The 22,073-nt window shown below is 43.6% G+C and overlaps 1 protein-coding gene across 8 annotated transcripts; it reads right to left on the minus strand.

Moving 5' to 3' along the window:
• Positions 1 to 12,408: 12,408 nt before the first annotated feature.
• Positions 12,409 to 19,044, minus strand: RIPPLY1 (ripply transcriptional repressor 1). Of its 8 annotated transcripts, none has more exons than XM_066356717.1 (5): positions 18,780 to 19,044; positions 17,825 to 17,888; positions 17,158 to 17,222; positions 16,430 to 16,604; positions 12,409 to 12,877 (listed from the first exon to the last, which is right to left on the minus strand). In XM_066356717.1, exons 1-4 carry the CDS (start codon positions 18,932 to 18,934, stop codon positions 16,442 to 16,444), a joined length of 447 nt encoding a protein of 148 aa, XP_066212814.1. In that variant the 5' UTR covers positions 18,935 to 19,044; the 3' UTR covers positions 12,409 to 12,877; positions 16,430 to 16,441. The 8 variants fall into 8 exon arrangements, with proteins under 8 accessions (XP_066212814.1, XP_066212812.1, XP_066212815.1 ...); XM_066356715.1 differs by having other exon boundaries at positions 12,409 to 12,880; XM_066356718.1 differs by having other exon boundaries at positions 12,409 to 12,880; positions 16,406 to 16,604.
• Between the last annotated feature and the right edge of the window lie 3,029 nt (positions 19,045 to 22,073).

Consider the following 22,073-nt stretch of genomic DNA (forward strand, 5'->3'; position numbering starts at 1 on the left):
CCATCCCCAGCGCCCGGGCCATCTTTGCTCCAATGGAGCCTCGCTGCGGGAGGGGAAGAGAGAGACAGAGAGGAAGGAGGGGGGGTGGAGAAGCAAATGGGCGCTTCTCCTATGTGCCCTGGCCGGAAATCGAACCTGGGTCCCCCGCACGCCAGGTTGACGCTCTACCGCTGAGCCAACCGGCCAGGGCCTAGTTACTATTTTTGTTCTTCATTATTTCTTGCATCTCTAAGCTTCCATCTTAGTTCATTTGTATTTCATGTTTCTTTAGATGGGAGTCTGCTGATAACAGATTTTTCTGTTTTTGTTTGTGAAAATGACTTTAGCTAGCCTTTTTCTATTTTTTTCTTATAACTTAGATTCACATGCACTTGTAAGAAATAATATAGAACCCTGGCTAGTTGGCTCAGTGGTAGAGCATCAGCCTGGTGTATGGATGTTATATCCTGGATTCGATTCCCAGTCAGGGTGCACAGGAGAAGTGGCCATTTGTTTCTCCACCCCTTCTTCTCCTTCTGTCTTTCTCTCTCTCTTCCCCTCCCTCAGCCATTGCTCAATTGGTTTGAGCATATTGGTCCTGGGTGCTGAGGATGGCTCCTTGGAGCTTCTGCCTCAAGTGCTAAAAATAGCTTGGTTGCGAGCATGGCCCTAGATGGGCAGAGCATTGGCCCCAGATGGGGGTTGCCAGGTGGATCCCAGTCAGGGCACATTTGGGAGCCTGTCTCTCTATCTCCCCTCCTCTCACTTGGAAAAAGAAGGGGGGAAAAAGAAAGAATAGAGAAAGATCCCATATACCCTTTACCAAGTTGCCCCAGTGGTGATATCTTGCATAAATATAGTATAGTATTACAATCAGGAAATTGATATTGATTCAGTATACTGACTTATTGATATTTCTCTCCAGTTTTGATAGTATTTGTGTGTGCATGTATCTTGTTCTATGCCATTCTATGTGGCTATCACCACATTCAAGATACAGAACAGTTCTATATAACAAGCGCTCTGGTGCTGCCCTTTTACAGCCATCTCCATCTCCCACACACCCCACCTCCCAGAAAGTACTAATCTAATCTCCTTTCCTAAAATTTTATTCTTTCAAACATTGTATAAATGGAATCATACAGTATGTGACCTCTAAAGATTGTCTTTTTTTCATTCATCACAATTCCTTGGAGGTTTATTCAGGTTGTCATATGTATCTGTTTATTGTTCAGTAGTTTCCCATGGTGTGGAAATACTCCAGTTTTAGCTATTCACCCAGTTAAGTACATCTGAACTGTTTCCAGTTACTGGATATTATGAATAAAGCTTCAATAAACACAAGATTTTGTGTGAACATAACTTTTCATTTGTCTGGGATGAATGACCAAAACTGGAATTGCTAGGTCATATGGCATGTGCATGTTTAGTTTTGTGAAAAACTGTTGTACACTTTTCACAGGGTGGCTGTACCATTGTATACTCCAATGTAAGTAATACAGCTTTTCTGCAGCCATTGTAGTATCAGGTGTTGTCATTATTTTTATTTTAGCCAGTCCGATAGGCATGGCATGGTATCTCATAGTGTTTTTCATTTACATTTCCATGGCAGTCAGTGTTATGGCTTGAATTGCGTTCCCCACAAAATTTGTATGTTGAAGTTCTAACCCCCAGTCCTTCCGAATGTAGCTGTATCTGGAGATAAGGTCTCAAAAGCGTGATCAATTTGAAATGAAGCTGTTAGGGTGGGAAGCTAATCCAATATGCCTGGTATCCTTATAAGAAGAGAAAAACACCAGGGGCACTTGTGCATAGATGGATGGCTATGTAAGGAAGCTTCAAGAGCAGCCACCAGCAAGCAAGAGTAAGGCTTCAAAAGAAACCTCAATCTTGGACTATAAGCCCCAGAAGTGTGAGAAAATAAATTTCTGTTTAAGCCATGTATTTTGTTATAGCAGTCCTAGCAAACTAATATAGGTAATGATGTTGAACATCTTTTCATGTGTTTATTTACCATGTGTATGTCCTCTCCGGTAAAATGTCTGTACATGTATTTGACTCTTTTTAATCTTTTTTTAAAGATATATTTTATTTTTTTAAATGTTATTCAGTTTTTTTAGAGAAGAGAGAGAGAGAGAAGGGGGAGAAGCAGAAAGCATCTACTCCCATATGTGCCTTGACCAGGCAAGCCCAGGGTCTCAAACCGGTGACCTCAGCATTCCAAGGCCAACACTTTATCCATTGTGCCACCACAGGTCAGGCTGAATTTGACCATTTTCTAATTGGATTTTATTTACCGTGGAATTTTGAGATTTCATTTTATATTTTAAATGTGAATCTTTTGTCATCTATGTGATTTGCAGATATTTTTGCCCAGTGTGCAGATTGATGTATTTCACAGGGTTTTGATGAGGCTCAATTTTCATTTTTTCCTTATGGTACAATGATTTTGGAGTCAAGTCTAAGAATTATTTATTTAATCCCAAAGATTTACTGCTATGGTTTTCTACTAAACCGTTTATAATTTTATGTTTTACATTTTTCTGTTATCCATTTTAAGTTAATTTTTGTATAAGCTGCAAGGTTTAGGTGAAGGTTAATTTTTTGCTTCTGCATGTCCAATTGTTGCAGCACCATTTTCTGAAAAGGCTGCCTTTCTCTATTGAATTCCTTTCTCAGCTTGTCAAAAATCAATTGGATGTATTTGTGTGTGTGTGTGTGTGTTCACTTTCATTTTTTTTTTTTGTATTTTTTTTCCGAAGTGAGAAGGGGGGGGGGAGCCAGACAGACTCCTGCATGTGCCAAATTGGGATCCACCCGGCAAGCCCACCAGGGGGCGATGCTCTGCCTATCTGGGGCATTGCTCCAGTGGAGCCTTGGCTGTGGGAGGGGAAGAGAGATACAGAGAGGAAGGAGAGGGGGAAGGGTGGAGAAGCAAATGGGCAATTCTCCTGTGTGCCCTGGCTGGGAATCGAACCCCAAACTTCCACACACCAGGCCGATGCTCTACTGCTGAGCCAACCTGCCAGGGCTCACTTTCATTTTTGAAAGATATTTTTTTGCTGGATATCAAATTCTACGTTGCTTTTTTTGGTTTTATTTTTCCAGCTGTTTGACAACATCATCTCATTGTCTTTTGACTTCTATTATTTCTGTTGTCATTTTTAATGTTGCTTTTTTGAAGTTAACTATTTTTTTTTCTGAGTACCTTAACCCTTAACTTAAAAGAAAAATCTAAACACAATGTAAGCCCTTTAAGAAGCATTTGGAAAAAAGAGAAAAAAAAGTGAAATCCCATGTAATGTTACTGCCTTAACACAACCAAAGATTTGCACTTTTTAAAATTTGATTGAGTTTAGAGAGAGAGAGAAAGACAGAAACATCGTTCTGTTCCTGTATGTTCTCTGACTGGGGATCAAGCCCACAACTTGCATATCGTTAGGACGATACTGTAACCCAGTAGTTTTCAACCGTTGGTCTGTGGACCAGTCTTGGTCTGCCAGAAATTTCATGCAGGTCTGCGTAAGAGTTAAGTACACTGATGTTGCAAGAAGATTATAAAGTCTGTAATAATTGGGTCTATAATCTTCATACAACATCAGGATGGTTAACTCTTCATGGACTGACTTGAAATTTTTCGCAGACCAGTGCCAGATTGATTGATTTTGGAGAGAAAGAAAGGGAGAGAGAGAGAGAGAAAGAAAAAGTGAAACATCGATTTGTTGTTCCACTTATTTATGCATTTACTGGTTGATTCTTGTATGTGCCCTGACTGGGTATCAAACCACAACTTGATATATGGGGACGATGCCCTAACCAACTCTAGCTACCCATCCAGGGCTCTGCAAACACTTTTAAGATGGTTAATTCCCTAATCTTCTGCCTATTTTTCTCTCTCTCTCTATCTTAAAAAGAAATTAAAATGTCCTTCATTTGAATATCTTTTTTCTATTTATTTTTATTGAATTAATTGGAGTGACATTGGCTAATAAAGTTATATAGGTTTCAGGTGTACAGTTCTATAATACATCATCTGTATATTGTATTGTGTGTTCACCACCCCAAGTCAAGTCTCCTTCCATCACCACCTATCCCCCCTGTACCCTCTTTTCCTCTGGTAATTACTCTCTTTTATCTGGTTTCAGTTGTGGTGTGTCCAGCTGCATGTAATATTCTTGGATTTATAAAATAGATATAAAGAAGCCCTACAAAATCTACATTTATAATCTTACCTTCTATACAATAGTAAGATAAATACTTTTCTTTCTACTGCCTGACCAGGCATTGGCGCGGTGGATAGAGCGTCGGACTGGGATGTGGAGGACCCAGGTTCGAGACCCTGAGGTCGCCAGCTTGAGCATGGGCTCATCTGATTTGAGCAAAGCTCACCAGCTTGGACCCAAGGTCGCTGGCTTGAGCAAGGGGTCACTCAGTCTGCTGAAGGCCCGTGATCAAGGCACATGTGAGAAAGCAATCAATGAATAACTAAGGTGTCGCAATGAAAAATTGATAATTGATGCTTCTCATCTCTGTCCATTCCTGTCTGTCTGTCCCTATCTATCCCTCTCTCTCTCTCTCTCTGTCTCTGTAAAAAAAAAAAAAAAAAAAAAAAAAAATATATATATATATATATATATATATATATATATATATATATATTTCTTTCTACTAACTCCTCACTGACCTATTTATGCTTTTGTATATGTTTAATGTGAGAGGTACACAAAAAGTGTATACAGGGGGTCCTCTGGTTATGACACAGGTTGGTTCCTCCGACATTGATGTAACCCAAATTTTGGTGTAAGGCAAAACACACGCTAGCTTAAGTCACTTACCTATCCTAACACAGTTGTTAAATCATAATCTAGAACATAAAAACACAACTAAGCCACAGAAAAAGGAAAAGGACATAAATATACTGTACTGTATCAAATGATATTTCTGTTACTGTAGTAACAGAAAAAATGACAAAAATTGAGTGAATAAAAAAGTATGACACTAACAGCGTAAGCTGAAACATGTCTCAGTATTTTAATTTTTTATGGGAGTGAGCATGGTAAAGTCAAAACATTGTATGTCAAGACTGTCATAACCCGAGGACCCCTGTACTACATAATGTAAAGAAGAGCATCCTCACCCTTACCTTTCTTAAAAGTAAAAAGGAACTGTTTTAGTATTTTTTAATTTTTATTCCCATGACTCTGACTTCATTTTGCTTTGCTTGTTTCAGCAAACATTTTGGTCAGTTGAAATTTCTCATCTCATTTTTAGTGTTGGTCTTATGCCTATGGTAATGCTTTTGTGCATTATTTGTAAACTTTTCACTATTTTAGAGAGGTTTTTTTAAAGTATATTTTTGGTTTAAATAGCATAAATCCCTAAAGTGGTTTCTAGGGGTAAAAATGTCCATTTTCCTAACACACTGAGTACATTCACAGTGATATAATATGTTCATTATACTCAAATATGCAGACAGCCTGGCTTTGGAGAAATAATATTAACTGAAGATTTTGGTAGCCATTGCCAATGGCAACTACCAGAAATCACCACTTCCAGCAATTCAAGCAAAGCTACTGTCCCCATATTCATAGTTTTGTATATACAGAGCCTCACAGACAGCTTCCCTGAGCTGATTAGGAAATGGAGTACTGTATTCAGTAAAAGTGGTCAGGCAGAAAAAGGGAAATATTTCAGCTCCCTCTAGGAGTAAAGCCACAAGGGTTAGTATCTCTCATAATTTACCTGAATGGCTTCTATGCCAGATCCCCAAGGTTTTCTTCCAGAATTATCTGGAGCTTGTGTCTGCATTTGAAAGGCAGATTGTTACAATGGTGTTATTTTCATGGTCCTTATTAAAATTCCACTATGAAGTAAAATTTTATGATTTCAGCGTGGTTACATCATAAAACTATCCACTCAAACTTCATTTCCAACAAACTTATGAGGTTGATAGGTGAAAGGTAGTACCCATTTTAGAGAAGAGGAAACTAAGTCAATTGTCAAAAATATTACAGACAATAAATGACACAGCCTGAACAAGTACCTGAGTCAAGCCTCCTGATTCTGGTGCTATTTTCTTCTCACAACACTGCCCCTACTTCAGAAAATATTTAATAGTTATTAATAAATTTTAATTTTACAAGAATAGATTTTTATTTTAAGCTTCTCCTACTTATGGAAATTGTCATCAACTTTCCAAAAGTGTTTTTGATAAGTTTCCATGGCTCTGTTTGAGCAGGGGAAATTTTCACTTTTAGCCAAAGGCAAAGCCCCTACTCCCAGTCTAACAATTTTACTACCTAGTCAGTCCACTTCTAGGTGTCCAGGAAAGAACTGCTGTGTACTTTCCTGGACACCTACTGACTACTGTGTATAGTCACACAACTAGAACCTCAATATGGAATTGGAATTTAAATTGAATTTCTTCCCCAGGTTCTGAGAGATCAGTGGAAGGGAAGGAAATTGAACAAGGACACCTCTGCCTAGTGTAGACAAATTTGGACAAGACTCTGATCCTGAGCAAATCTTCCTAGGTGTTGTGGGTTCAAGGAATTTTCGTGTTTAAACCTATCCTTCACCCTTTTCAAGACCTTCCACTGCGAAAGCTATACACACAAGTACCAATTAGTAGAACAGCAAACAAAGTGTCATTTATTAATAATAGCTTGATTCAAGACTTCAGCATATGCTTAAAAGCCCCTCGTCCCCTCTTTCTAGCTTTCTGTTGCAGGGTTTTCTGGGGTTTTTTTTGTTGTTGTTTTTTAAATGGATTGTAAAACGCAGCTTAAGCTACTCCCTTCCTCCTGAATCTGAGAAGCTAAGGTCTTCAAATATATATATATATATATATATATATATATATATATATATATATATATATGACCTGACCTATTCATCCACAGTTGGTGGAACTGACTACTGTGTATAGTCACAAATGTGTATCATTTTTTTGTTGTGACAACCCTGCTCACTGGTAAGATGTAGCCTAATAATTGATTTCAGACCATTCAGATTAGTAGCCCTGATGCAGGAAGATCTAAGAAAGGTACATCAAATGCCTGGAATTGTGAGTGAAAAGTATTTGCTCTCCACCAGGGACCAGGACTGGTTGGTGCATGGAGAGAGGATAAAAAATATTCTCCTTCCTTAATATTAGAGAGAATATACCTGCTGTGCCACATATGTCTATTGGGAGAAGTTGATTTCAATGCTGGCTCCCTCTTGGGTTTCCATGGTGATGAGAATGAGGAGCAATGATAGAAAAATAGATTTGTGCTACACAGAGATCCGATGCTCCAAGAGGAAGTAACAAGATTTCCTTCTCAACAGAACCAAGGTTGCCAGGGCTTCAGCGTCACACAAGGGCTATGTGTGTGTGTGTGTGTGGGGATCTTTGGGCTGAATGATTTGTTATCTCCATAGTCCTTACGCTGTTGCCAGTGTTTTAGAATGAGAGGTGACCAGCCTCTGGTACTGACAGTCAAGCCTGCGTTTCCTACTTCTAGTCATGTCAAAGGACACTGAGAGCTTTTATCTCCTTGCTTCCTTCAGTGCCTGCAAACAGGTGCTGTCATCAGAGCCCATGCTGATGACACACATCACCACCTCACAATCTTTACACTAAGGAAAGAGTAACCCTTTTGAGCCCCTGACAGTTACGTTCAATATGAGATGAGTGGTGAAATGAAGCTGGCTGTGAGTACAAGACAGCAGCTAATTTCTCAGAAGTTCATGCAGTTTGGCTGGGGAGGCAATTTTCATCTCTCCTCTGACCTGCCATCTAACATTTATTTTTGGCATGTGCTGGAGATGTGACTATCTTGGGTCTCCAGTCCTGATAGCTCGCTGTCATTTCTTTTAGAAGAAGCGTTGTTTGACAGTTTACTGAGGGTAAAGTGTAGGCCTCAGTAGAAGCAGGAAACTTGTCAGAGTGCAGTAATGTGACCTCTAAACCACAAGCCAAGTCCTGAGTTATAGATGCTTAATGTTTAGCTGGAGCTCAGGGCCCTAGATAATTACAAGTGTTAGCTGAAAAGCGCTGGACTCAACACAAGATTCTGGGGTCCAGTCTTGACACCTGTACTGACTTGCTGTGTAATCTTGAGCAAGTCACTTTCCTTCCTATCATTTTCAATTTCCTCATTTAAAAAAATGGGAATAGGCCCTGGCCGGTTGGCTCAGTGGTAGAGCGTCGGCCTGGCGTGCAGAAGTCCCGGGTTCAATTCCCGGCCAGGGCACACAGGAGAAGCGCCCATCTGATTCTCCACCCTTCCCCCTCTCCTTCCTCTCTGTCTCTCTCTTCCCCTCCCGCAGCCGAGGCTCCATTGGAGCAAAGATGGCCCGGGCGCTGGGGATGGCTCCTTGGCCTCTGTCCCAGGCGCTGGAGTGGCTCTGGTCGCAACATCGCCCCCTGGTGGGCAGAGCATCGCCCCCTGGTGGGCGTGCCGGGTGGATCCCGGTCGGGCGCATGCAGGAGTCTGTCTGTCTCTCCCTGTTTCCAGCTTCAGAAAAATACAAAAAAAAAATGGGAATATATCATGGGGAGTATTAAAAGATTCAAATTAGATCATGAATATAAAAGCTGCTCTAAAATGCAGAAAAAGCTTAGCACCTGTGTGAAGCAAGTTTATTAATATTCACAGGATAGTGAAGAACAAAGAGGCATACTGTCCAATATTCTTGAAAGTATATATGCAAAAAAGCCAATGTCTTAGCCCAGGTTTTATCCATAAGCCTTAGGTGAGTATGTTGGCAGTGCCTCCCTTGGGGAGAAGAAAGTAGTCCTCGGGACACCAGGAACTTAATAGAGCTAGATAGGGAGGTCAAGAAGAGTCAAAGATGTAAATACTGAAATGATAGCATGTGTCAAAAAATGATTTTGCTATTTATTCCATGGTCACTTAGCTAGCAAGGAGGAGAACCAGTATTTGAACCCAGGTCTAGTGTGACTCCAGACCCTGTCCGGATAACCCCCAGGCACTTGATTGCTGGCCACAGAATCTTCTGGGTGGATGAGCCTCCTGACCCTTTCTCTAGTGCTGTAGATCCAGGCTCAGTCTAGAGCTCAGCCACTAGAGGGCGCTGCTTATCTTGCTGTTAACGGAATTGCTAGAGACTCAGCTGGCTTTTCTCTCCCAGATATGGAAGACTTCCCCAAGAACCCAGAGCCTGGCTCTACTTTGTTCTTGGGCTCTCCTTAAACCCCTTTAAATTCCCACTTGGCCCCAGGCCCCAAGAGTTTCCAGTGATGGGGATAGAAATGCCTTAGCATGACAGTCTGTGTGCTTCTTTTTCATGTAGGTCACAGGACACCAGGCAAGTTCCCTGCTCTTACAGGACTCTCAAGGCTTCTTTGGGAGAGTTAGTAGAAAGGTAGAAAGGGCCTAGTAGTTAAAAGCCAGGACCCTCTACTTACACTGGTTTGGGTCTCCTGCCAGCATTCTCACTTCATCTCTCTGAGCCCGTCTCCTGTCTGTCAAAGTAAGAATAGCACAAGCCACCCTGCTGGTGAATGTTGTTTGGGATAAAGCGTGCTGAGCTTAGTGGCTGGTGCACCATGGGAGAGCTTGGGCAACAGGCAGTTCCTCGCACTGGGCCCAGACTGCACATAGAAAGGAGCACCGTGTTCAGCCAGGGCCCATTCCACTCAGAGGCCACAGAGCAGAACAGGAGAAGTCCCTCTCCTCTGTAGCCCTGTGACTGCAGCCCAGGCCCTATGAGAGCTAGCCACTGCCCCACTGAAGGCCCCAAACATCCCTCCTTTGATGACAACTTTCAGCAGCCCTCAGCTTTTCCTGGCTCAGAAATGTTCCTAAGCTCTGACTCACTTCCCTCCAGCCAGAACTGTCACAGTTTCTCTCCTCCCTTACAAGAGATCCAATTCACTAAGCCCTGTAGATTCCACCTCCTCAGTGAGCACGGGGCTGTGGAATGAGTGTAACCTGAATCCTGTCCTGCTTTTTTTCATTGTTATAACCTATGGCGAGATTGCTGGCATCTCTCAAATCAGGCATTTCTCAAATCAGACATCTTTCAGGCATTTATGCGTTGTGTGACCTAGAGCAAATTTCCTAACCTCGCTGAACATCAATTTCCTCATTAAATGAGGATACTGCTAGTACTTATGTCTCAGGATTGCTGAAAGGATTGAATGAGGAATACAGGTGAAGTGCCTCACACTTAGAAGGTATTACAGATGATCAGCTGTGGAATTTTGGGCAAGGTTATTTTTTTTTAATTTTTTTATTTTTTTGTATTTTTCTGAAGCTAGAAACCGGGAGAGAAAGACAGACTCCCACATGCGCCTGACCGGGATCCACCCGGCACGCCCACCAGGGGGCGACGCTCTGCCCCTCAGGGGCGTCACTCTGTCGCGACCAGAGCCACTCTAGCGCCTGGGGCAGAGGCCAAGGAGCCATCCCCAGCGCCCTGGCCATCTTTGCTCCAATGGAGCCTTGGCTGCGGGAGGGGAAGAGAGAGACAGAGAGGAAGGAGAGGGGGAGGGGTGGAGAAGCAAATGGGCGCTTCTCCTGTGTGCCCTGGCCGGGAATCGAACCCAGGACTTCCACACGCCAGGCCGACGCTCTACCACTGAGCCAACCGGCCAGGGCCTGGGCAAGGTTATTTTTTTAATCCCTCAGAACCTCAGTTTCCCTAATGGTACCTATCCCTCATGACTATATTAAAGGAGTTAATCAATGTAAGTTTTCTAGTCATGCACCCAAGTCTATAGTAAGAATTCAGTAATTTTCAGTTGTTATAACTCTTATCCTCCTAGCTGCCATGTTGCCTAGCCTCCTCTGGACAGGGAAAACCCCTCGTCCACCTCAAGGGTTGTTAACACCTCCTACCCACCCACTCCTAAGTGTGCCCATGTGGTTATGCAGCGGGCCGTTTGTCTTCCGTCCTCCCCGGTCCTTTGTGGTGAAATGGTAGCCTGAGTTCACTGTTCTGCCCTCTCAGGGGCTTGGTTTTTAGTTACTGTGATTTTTGTTTGCCCCCAGCTGGAAAGGCTTGTAGCAACCTCCATGCAACCACACAACCCCATGTAGAAAACCCTTGCTAACTCTTATTTTTCTCATTCATAAATGGGCATAATAATTATGCCCATCTTCTAGGATTGTTGTGATTATAGAGCCATAGAAGATCATGGTTGTAACATAGGCAGCAAGTGCCGGACAAAGAGTACTGTGTCTACCACTTACTGAGCACTCACTCTATGCCAGGTTTTTCTTCTTGTTGTTTCTTTATTTTTCCATTTTGTTTTATGTTGTTGTCTGTGCCAGGTTTTTGTACCTGCATTTGTGTACTTGCCTGGAGATTGCCACAAGCCCTGCCAGCTGGAAGTAACCCCATAATACAGTAACCAAGACCAGGCCCCTGACAGGTCTGGGGTGGGAGACAAACCACCTACCGCCCACCGCCGAAGACAAGAATGAGAGTTGGGGGTTCGTAGCACCCACTGGTGTAAGTGAGGGAGCTTTTCTTGACCAGAGATAGAGAATAGGCAACTTTTTTTTCTTTTTTTTTTTTTGTATTTTTCTGAAGCTGGAAACGGGGAGACAGTCAGACAGACTCCCATATGCGCCCGACCGGGATCCACCCGGCACGCCCACCAGGGGAGATGCTCTGCCCACCAGGGGACGATGCTCTGCCCCTCCGGGGCGGTCGCTCTGCCGTGAACAGAGCCACTCTAGCGCCTGGGGCAGAGGCCAAGGAGCCATCCCCAGTGCCCGGGCCATCTTTGCTCCAATGGAGCCTTGGCTGTGGGAGGGGAAGAGAGAGACAGAGAGGAAGGGGGGGGGGTGGAGAAGCAAATGGGCGCTTCTCCTATGTGCCCTGGCCGGGAATCGAACCTGGTCCCCCGCACGCCAGGCCGACGCTCTACTGCTGAGCCAACTGGCCAGGGCCGAGAATAGGCAACTTTTAATAAGCATGTGCAGTGTGTGCATGCGTGCGTGCTTGCGTGTGTGCGCAAGCGCGCGTATTATATAATTAGGTACTACAGAGGTGGTAGTGAGAGGGTTGAGAGCAGAGAGTTGACCTTGACACCTGAGGGGAGTGGGCCCATGAATAGAGCCAGCATGTGGCAGATATGGGATTTGAACCCAGGTGCTTCTGCCTCCAAAGCCCATGTTCTTCATCATTCCAATATTAATACCTGGCTCAGAGTAGGTGCTCAATAAATATTTGTTTAGTGAAATAATTCATATTGCTGCCACTTTCTGGAAAGTTTTCTCCCTCCATCTTTAGCTGGGCGCATCCTTCAAGGTCCAGCTCAATTGCAGCCTCCTGCTTAACTGATGTGTCCTCTGTTGCTTTAGGGTGGAAGAAACAGGAGGCACTGGTGCTGGGGAAAGGAAGTACGGGATGCTAGGACGGGCCAGCTAGAGTGGAGCTGGAGGAAGGACTCTGGGTTTTGCACAGAGATTTATTTCCTGAGTTTGTGTACTGGCGTTGAGGTTGTTATCAAGGACAGGATACACCCAGCACAAAGTAACTCACACTGGGCTCTTATTAGTTAGAACAGTGAATTCTAATTACTTAGCAACCGTGTTTGCAGAGGAGCACTGGAGCAATTTTTTAGCTATGAAATGCTGGGAGCTTAGGACCCAAAACAAGGATTTTAAACGGAACACTGAACACGTTAAAATAATAATCCCCATTAGACTTCAGATCAATCTTATTTTAACCCTTGGGACAGTAGATTCCAAATACTCTTCCCCACAATCTAGGGATCCCCGTGGGTGCCTCACAACGGGATGGAAAGAACTGGTTTACAAGAGAAGAGACAGTATGGCGGGGATTCTGTGTCCCATCTTGGCTTCCACCAGGACAGCTACAGCTCTGTTTTGGTTTGTCTATTGGGTTTCTGTATTCAATTCAAAAGAAGGTGTTCCTGCTAAAACACAGAAAATAAGTTATTTTTTAAAAGTCTACTTTTTAAATTTTTTTCATTGATTTGAGAGAGGAAGAGAAAGAGAGAGTGAGAGAGAAAGGGAGAGGGAAATGTGGGGAGGAAAAGGGAGAGAAGCATCATCAACTCGCTGGTTCACTTAGTGGTTCCATTTAGGTGTGTACTCATTGATTGCTTCTCATATGTGTCCTCACCAGGGATCGAACCTGCAACCTCAGCGTGCTGTGTTAGGCTTGCTCGCCGGTTTACCGGCTACACTTTGCTTGATTAGTGCTCCAGCACACGTGGTAGAGGCACGTGTGCATGGCCTATATAAGGCTATGGGTGCTTCCCTGGGTGGTGGTTCTTCCAGATCGCTTTCCCACCACTGTGAGGTGTGGTTTTCCTTGCTCCCTTGCCCTTACTGTGAATAGCAGATTTTCCTTTGTTTATTAGGTCTTTTCCTTTTGTTGTTTATTTGTTTGCCTGTCTTTGCGAGCCTCTAATAAACGGGTATGGCCCAACACTTTCTGGCTCCACAGTTTCTCTACCATCTGCCTGAATCCAATGTGAACCTGCCTGGCCTCGGCCACCGGCATTACAGCCACCCAGCCAGGGCACAAAATAAACAAGTTTTGAAACCTCTGTCCCAAGAAGCCATATTTGGCCTCCGTTTTGTGTTTTCTTTTTTAATGAGGGTCAAACACTACAAAGATGCTTTCATTGGTAAACCATCAAGTGGTGCCAGGGAGATCAGGTGGAGATGACTGACAAATCACTCCCCAGTTGAGTCAGCCGGTCATTAGCTGACTTGAGCCTATAAGCTTATTTCTGTTATAAAATTAATAAAAACCATTACTAAAACTACGATTACTATGACTACGACCCCTTATTGAGGGCTTTTACTATGTATTGGGGGCTGTGCTAAGTACTTTACATATATTATTTCATTGAATCCGCACACCAACACTGAGAGGCAGTATCATTATTTTCCCCATTTTACAGAGGAGGCGACTGGGGCTCAGAGTGGATAAGTAACTTGTCCAAGGTCATACAACTTGCGCATGGTAGATTTCACTTTACTTACAAGTACAAACAGAATGGGCTAACTAAAGGGATTAGAGTGGTCAAAGGTCAACTGCCTGGCAGTATTAAGGAACAAGGTTAAATTTTGACCAATAGATGGCGCCAGTGTGTGAGTTTGATTGCCTGCTCAAGGCTGGATCCAATTTAGAAAAGTCTCAGCAGGCCTCGAAATTGAAGCGGCCTGTCACAAGTTGATCGAAGAGGGAAAGAAAAATAGCCAGCATTTTATTCTTGAGTCAGACAACGTTACTCTGTCTTGTTTGTAGCTAAGCAAAGATACAGGAAGCCAGCAAGTGGGGGGGGGGGGGGACAGAGGCAGTTCTACCAAGAACTGCTTTAAGAAGACCTGAGAATCGTTTTTCTTCAACATTTCCTGAGTGCCTGCTTCATGACAGGCAGCGTCTTGTGCAATAAAGTCACGTAGAGATATCAAACACAGCCCCATCTTCCTGCATAAAAAGGGAGCAGATGCTACGGTAGGGGGAGCACTGAATGTAATGGGAGCACCCAATCTGGGTTTGGGGGTCTGGAAGGTTTCTCATAGGAGAGGTGTCTGAGCTAACCTTATTGGATGAAGAGGAGTTTCTCAGACATGTAAAAGTGGAAGAGAATTCCACACAAAGATTTAAAACTACAGAGGTGTTAGAAAGGATAGGCAGCGTGAGTGTCAAGTGTTGAGAGATGAGTCTGAAGAGACAGGCAAGGGAAGGGGAGTAAAAGGTACAATCTTGCAATTATAAAGTAAATCACAGGATTTAGTGTATAGAACTAAGGAAAGTAGTCAATAATATCACAATAACTTTGTATGGTGTCAGATGGGTACTAGATTTATTGTGGTAATCACATCGTAAGGTAAATAAATGTCAATTTACCATTTTATACACCTGAAATTAATATAATCTTAATGCATTTTAATGAAAATAAAATTTAAAAAAAAGAGAGACACTCAACAACCAAAGAATTGGACAGCATGGAATATCAAGTTAAGGGCTTGATTTGTGAATATATGAGTAGAGAAGCTATAGAGTCTCAAAAAGATCTGTAATTTAAAACCAAAAAAGGATAAGACCCTGACTAGACAGCTCAGCTGGTTAGAACATCGTCCCAATAGGCAAAGGTTGCAGGTTGAATCCCCAGTGAGGGCACATACAGGAACATATTGATGTTTCTCTGTGTGTGTATCTCTCTCTCCCTTTCTCTCTCTCTCTAAAATTAATAAAATAAATTTTTAAAAAACTTAAATAAACGAATAGGATAAATTCAACTGTTGGTGAGGCAATAAAGAGCCATATTAGGGCTTAGGCAGGGGTATAACATGATCTGATCTGGTGGCCACTGCAGGTCAGATCACGCTAGAGGAACATGCTAGAGGCAGGAATATTAGTTGATGAATACTTGGGGCAGTGATAAGGCATGAGGGCCTGAGCTATGGATGTAAAATTGATAGGACTGAATGACCCCTCGTGCGCCCTTCCCCATATGCATACACTCATCTCCAGGGCTGAACTGAGCTTGCACTTCTAACCCCCCACCCCACCCCATAACCCTACTCTCAATTTTCAAACTACATTTGGGGGACCTTTTTGCTCCCTTTCCAAACTGTCTTTGAAGTTTAATCTAGCCTGATTTCACAAGTTGACAGAGAGAGCCTGCCCCTGTGCTGGGCCCCTGGCCCTACATCCCCATCTGTAAACTGACCTCTGGTAGAGCAATGAATTGGCCTTGAGCTGGTCTCTGACCCTGTGCCCAAGGCTTCACAGCATGGACAGAGTTCAGTTAAGAAATCAGCAAAGTTCCAGGAAAAAGGCAAACATCATCTAGTTTATTTTTCCCCTGATTCATCTCATGCCAACAAAGACCCCAGTGGATAGCAGCTAAAATGAAGGGAGGTCCCCAAAGCAAGCTGATTCTCTAGATGGCCCCTCTTCTTGCTACAAAATCCATCAGAAAATAATTCTATCTTTGCTTGGATCTGGTGTTCATATCCCTGAGGTGAAGCTAAAAGTTATTTTTTTCCATGGGGAGGCTGGACTATGTAGCTACCTAGAAGGCTGGGGATTCAAAGAGCCCTGAAGAATGACTGCTCCCCTCTACATGGGCATGTTTTCTCCTGATCTGCTTCCTGGTGACTTCAGAAAGCAGGACTTCCTTGCCCCAGGGTAGGGCTTCTAGTACCCTCCCACTATTAACACAACAGCAACCCAGAGATGCCAGATACCTAGGCTCACAGTCCAGTTTTATATAGCCAGTGTAAGCTGGTGACTCAAGGATCCAACTTTTAATCCAGAGAGCTGTGCCTGGAGATTTCTGGCTAATCGATGCCCTAGAGCCTTGCCAGATATACGGAGCCTTAATCAAACTCTGGTTTGGTTTGTACAGGTCAAGGATGGGGAAGGAGGATGAGTTGTGACTCTGTGTGGTGCTGACCTTAGTATCCTCACACACCTGTCTGGCCCTTTTTTAATCTACCTTCTTTTTCTCCTACTCTACTTCGTTGTCCTCCTCTTCTTCCTCCTGCTCCTCCTCTTCTTCACTGTCTGAGTCCTCATATAGATTGATCGTTGCCTGGACAGGGAAGTTATGCAGTAAAATCTCCCCATAACTGTACAGGTAGTCAAAGGAACGGGATTTGGGCCAGAAGAGCCTGTGAACAGAGAAGAAACATGACCTCTAATTTAAACAGGTCTCATATGTACAGAAGGGTCAGTAAGACCACAGAGTAAGCCAGCCCTTAAACTCTTTGTCTTACCTGCAATAATGGTGTGAGAAAGAAAGGAAAAATAAACAAGAGCTTTATAACAGAATTTTCTTAAGTGTTACAAAATGTCCCCAGGCAAGAAGGTAATGTATGGTGGGCTATAACTGTAGGGAGCCCCAACCCCAGTATCTATCAATTTTGAAACTGCTCCCACCTCCACCTTGCAAGTTCTCTGGCCAATAATTCTCTGTGTCCTCCATTTCCTACTAAGGCTTCTTTCACTGACGTGTCCATAGCGGCACATTAATAGGGATCATTGATAATGCCTTCATGGAAGATAACCTTAGCAAAGCTCTTAATCTTTCTGGACTTCAGTTTTCTTGTCTATAAAATAGTGATTCTAGCAGTGCTTCTCTCTTCTTGTTTCACAGGGCTGTTGTAGGGATTTAAAGAGATAATGAATTTATGTCAAGTTCTGAGCTCGGTGCCAGAAGCTTACCTGATGGGGTGATAGAACTTGGAGTCAGCTTTGGTGACCTCGACACTTGTTGCCCCATCAGTGGCCTGTTCAAAGCAAAAGCTAACATGTAATCAAAGTACATGGCCAGATAGCTGTCTTCTCTGTATCAGGGGTCAGAAACCTGCAGGTAAGATGATCTAGAAAAAGGCTTTAAACATCTCTGGGCTCCAGCCCCTACTCCCACCCTCCAGCAAAGAGATCTGTCCTGGTTCTGGTTGAAAAACAAGGGGACAGAGTGTTGGGGATTGTTAACTTTCCTGCCCCTGTTCAAACACCTGTTTGAAGACTGTCCAGGGCACAGAGTTCTACTGGAACAGCAAAGATTTAGGGGCGGGGGTGGGGGAAGAGCACTGGGGCCAGGAGACCAGAATTCTAGCAGCTGCCCTACCATAGCCTAGCTTTGGAGCCTGCTCAAACATTCTTCTACTCTGGCTCTCAGTCTCTTTATCTTTAAATTGCACGGAAACCTCAGGTCTTCCCTCCTCCTAGAGGTACTGTGAGAATGAAATGTGAGCAAGGTTGTGAAGATAGTTTCTCAGCTCTGCAGCCCTGGACTGAGGTCAGAGGGCCTTTGGGAAAGGACCTGTGTGTGTGTGTGAATGCATTTGGCTGCATTTGAACATGTGTAACAGGAGCTCAAACTCACCAAATCCATCTGCCTTGAGAAGTCACTCGTAGAACACAGCCAAGGCCTCCAAAGACAAACCCCTCTAGGGCACAGAGGAGAAATCCATCAGTTGGAGGAAGGAGGCTAGAATGTGGACTCCCTGAGATAACAAAGAGGCCTCCAAAAATCCTTGGCTTGGCTGCCATCTACTTCAGGAAGCTTTTCATCAGGACCCTGAGCCCAGGTCAGGACAGATGCCCCTCCTCTCTGCTTCAACAATGTTATCATTAGTCTTATCACAGTTTTGTAATTGTCTATTTATTTGCCTTTCAGCTTTTTAAGGGCAGATTTATGTTTGATCATATCTGAGTCCCCAACACCTAGCACAATGCCTGGTATACAGTCCGCATTTCAGTAAATATTTGTTGAGCTCCTTAAATGTTTGGAGGAATGAATGAGGGTTGGGTGGGGAATATCTTGCCCATTACCTCCTGCTGCAAGAAGCAGAGGTCAGAGTCCTACTATCTTCCTGGGCTGAGGGAAAGGGACAGAAGTACTCCTGGGCCAATTGCTTCCCCACTAGACTTCTAGAAGTAGGGGGAAAGCAAATGGAAATCTTATAATGTGGTTAGGAAAGAGACAGTTCCCAAGACAAAGGCCTTTTGGAACTTTGACCCTCTCCCCACCACCCCCGCCTCTTCTGCCAAGGTCATGTTAAATCTAGGTTTGACAGCGTTCTCCCATGTGCTTCTCAGTGGACTAAGCAGTCCTCAAGTCCCCTACTGTCACCCAAAGGGATTAGTGAAGTGAAAAGTCAGTTGAAATATTCCAGTCTGTGATATGAAGGAAACAATTCTTGAGAGCTGAGGCCTTTGCCTTTTTTTTTGTTTTCCTTTACAGAGAACAGGGACACCTTGGACATCTCATTTTCTTTCCTCTCCCAGGAAACCCACTGAGCTAGAGTTCAAGTTGCCAAAGACCAAATTCCACTTACCTTTCACTCCCATCTAGTTGTGGTCCAGAGGAAGGAAGAGGTGATTGGCCTAACAGGCCAGGGAGTGCCAGGGGATCCTGTGCTAGGATTGGAGCTATGTTTAAGGCCATGGCTGGGACAGTGGCAGCAGCAGCACAGGGAGCAGAAGGATCCATTCTTAGAGTGTCAAGACCAGGCAGGCTGTGAGGGCTCCTATTTCTCAAAACCTGATGCACTCTTGGCCTTTCCCGGAAGACCCTTTATAAGACCTGCTTGGACTCATAAATTATTCAGGGAAGTACAGAGGTGGGGGACTTGGGGCGGTGAAGATTTAAGAAAGGCCCTCAAGGAGGGAGAGCTGGGTTCCTGGGTGTGAAATCTTTCCCAGTTGAATAAACAGAGAGTCAGTGGGGGGTGAGAGGTTATCTTTACCTCCAAGTCAGAAAGGAAAACACAGAAGGGGCAAATCACACACCATTTGTGCGAATTCTCCAGGCAGTAGCAGGGCCAGAGGAGGAAAAGGTGGGAAGCTCATTAGTACCAGAAACCACAGAAAGTTGTCAAGCACAGAGGGCTGGACAGACAGGCTTCTAGTACAGCTCATTCCCCACATGAAGGACAGCTGATTTGGCTAAGGAGAATAAGGAACTCAAGCATTATTTCAACTCAAACCCCAAATATACTGGTCACAAAACTTAGGGGATATTTCAAGATAAATATGAAGCAATAAAGTATCCTCTAATTTTTGTGAGCAGTGTATATTTGCCAGGCGGACTTGAGATAAGGAGACTGCCATTAAGCGTACTACCTGGGTTAGGAAAAGAGTGGGTTCTAGGTGGAACAGGTCTAGTTGCCTATGGGGTAAACCTCAAGTCTTCTTTCCACGCTCTCCCCTTTAGAGGCCAGTTCATTTACAAAAGTGCCCGAATCCCCTTTCCAGCCTCAGTGGTAAGTGGTTCCATAAAGGAACGCAGGTAGCATTTTAAGGGATTTCAGGTCAGCTTCCAGGTTTTAGAGCTCAACTTCCAGTTCAAGAGCCAAGGTGCTGGGGGAGGCAGACTTTTGTCTACCTTCAAAGCTGCTGAAGGATCATCCCTGGCCCAAGGGCTTCATTTTCTTCACGTGTGAGACCAGTGTGAGCTCAGTGGTCCCAAAAGGCCCCGCAGCCCGAACACCCTGTGACATGGATTGAGTAAATGGGTACTGACCCCAGGCAAGCCCAGAGGCTCAAACACAGACTTGGCCTTAGCCAGTCTTCTGGGCTTTTGACAAAACTTCCAGTTACAACTACTGGCAGGCTTCTTATGCATTAGAAGTCCCCAAAATATTTTCCTGACCTCATTTTCCAGCACCAGCATGAATTTAGCTTTTTGGATAGTCATCACAGTCAGATTTGTAATGGTAAAAAATTAGAAACAACCTAAAATGTCCAATAATAAGAAACTGGTTAAGCTAATTAGAGTATGTTCTTGCAACCGAATACTATGTAGACACTCACAATCATGCTTTAAGAAGTGCAATTATCCACAGAGAAAATGAAAATAAACAACAACAACAACAAAACCCCCCCAGATACTAACAGAGGATAAATAATTTGATTCAAGGGCTTCTCTTTTCTCTGTTCACCTACCCCCTACCTCCACCACCCTTCAAATTCCAGCTCCACTCTGTTCTTTACAGCAAAGGAAAATTGGAATCGACCTAAATTTCTAATTTTAGAGAGCTGATTAAATAAATCATTGAATAGTTATACAAAATTTTGTATTACAGTTGTCTATTAGAAGATTGGGGGAAAGTTAATGTATTGAAGAGAGAAAAAAGTAGCCTTTACAGTATGACCTAGAGGAGGATCTCATTTTGGTAAGAAAAGAGTATAGAATATATAGTATCAATATTTAGGTAGGGAAAAGACTGGTTAAAAGAAAAGAGAATGTTACAATGGTTGATTCTGGGAGTAATACAGTATTATAGTAGATCTTTATTTCCTTCTTTATGCTTTTCTGAATTTTCTAAAAAGTTCCGCAAAACCTGATATATTTGGATAATAAAATGTAACAGCACATCACAATACAAAGAAAGAAATGCTTATCCACACAGGAGAGAAAACTCTTGTGGAAATGGCAGCCATTTTCAAGTATCTGAGGATTAGACTGCAATGGGATTGCACATGTTCTGTGTGACTTCAAAGGAGAGGGTAGATAGAGGCCCAGTGGTGAACGATATAAGGAGACATTTTGGCTCAAAGGAAAACTTTCTAACTGTTCAGCCACCACCTAAACCAAGGACCTGGCGCTGTACTGGTCCTTAATAAACAGAGGTTTATTACATGTGGTGAAACGGGGTTAGCTCTCTCTCCATGAGCTGTGGAAGTGCAGACTGGATCCTGGATCCTTTGAAAAAAAATCTTTGGGAATGAAATGATGGGTGCTGAGGAGCCTGAGTTTCTATCAGACCTCTGAGGGTTCTTGCTAAATTTACCTCCAGAAGATGAGAATTTGCATACTCTGTATTATTGACTCAAAAGAGGAAGGAGGCTGAGAAAGACTACCAGGTCGAAGTGATTGAGCTGGAAGGAGATAGTAAATGAGAAAGAAATAGACAGCCTGACCAGGTGGTGGCGCAGTGTATAGAACATCGAACTGGGATGTGGAGGACCCAGGTTCGAGACCTCAAGGTCACGCGGGCTCATCTGGTTTGAGCAAATCTCACCAGCTTGGACCCAAGGTGACTGGCTTGAGCAAGGGATTACTCGGTCTGCTGAAGGCCCGCTGTCAAGGCACATATGAGAAAGCAATCAATGAACAACTAAGGTGTCCCAACGAAAAACTGATGATTGATGCTTCTCATCTCTCTCCGTTCCTGTCTATCTGTTCCTCTCTCTGACTCTCTCTCTGTCTCTGTAAAAAAAAAAAAGAAAGAAAGAAAGAAAGAAAGAAAGAAAGAAAGAAAGAAAGAAAGAAAGAAAGAAAGAATGAAAGAAAGAAAAGAAATAGATATACTGTCACACCTGGGAACTTTTTGGCCTCTGGGTGGCCATGGTTTCTGAAAATAGGCAGGAGGAAAGAGGGAAAAAAAGAAGAGGTAAACATTATTCCTGAGCCCAAGGTTCATATCCAACCAGACTTAGCCATGTCACCTTTCACCTTGAGCAAGTGTTAATTCAGCCATAATCCCTCATGACTGGGGCTGTCCAGAGCCTTCACTCCCTTGAGCAGCAGTCCTCACAACCTGCTTTCCTGGAGTGCAGACAGCTTTCAGGCTGATCTCCATGGCTCTTTGTTCTATCTATACAACTGCTCCGTCTTGCTACTTTCT

This window comes from Saccopteryx leptura, chromosome X (genome assembly GCF_036850995.1).
Source record: "Saccopteryx leptura isolate mSacLep1 chromosome X, mSacLep1_pri_phased_curated, whole genome shotgun sequence".
Taxonomy (NCBI): Eukaryota; Metazoa; Chordata; class Mammalia; order Chiroptera; family Emballonuridae; genus Saccopteryx; species Saccopteryx leptura.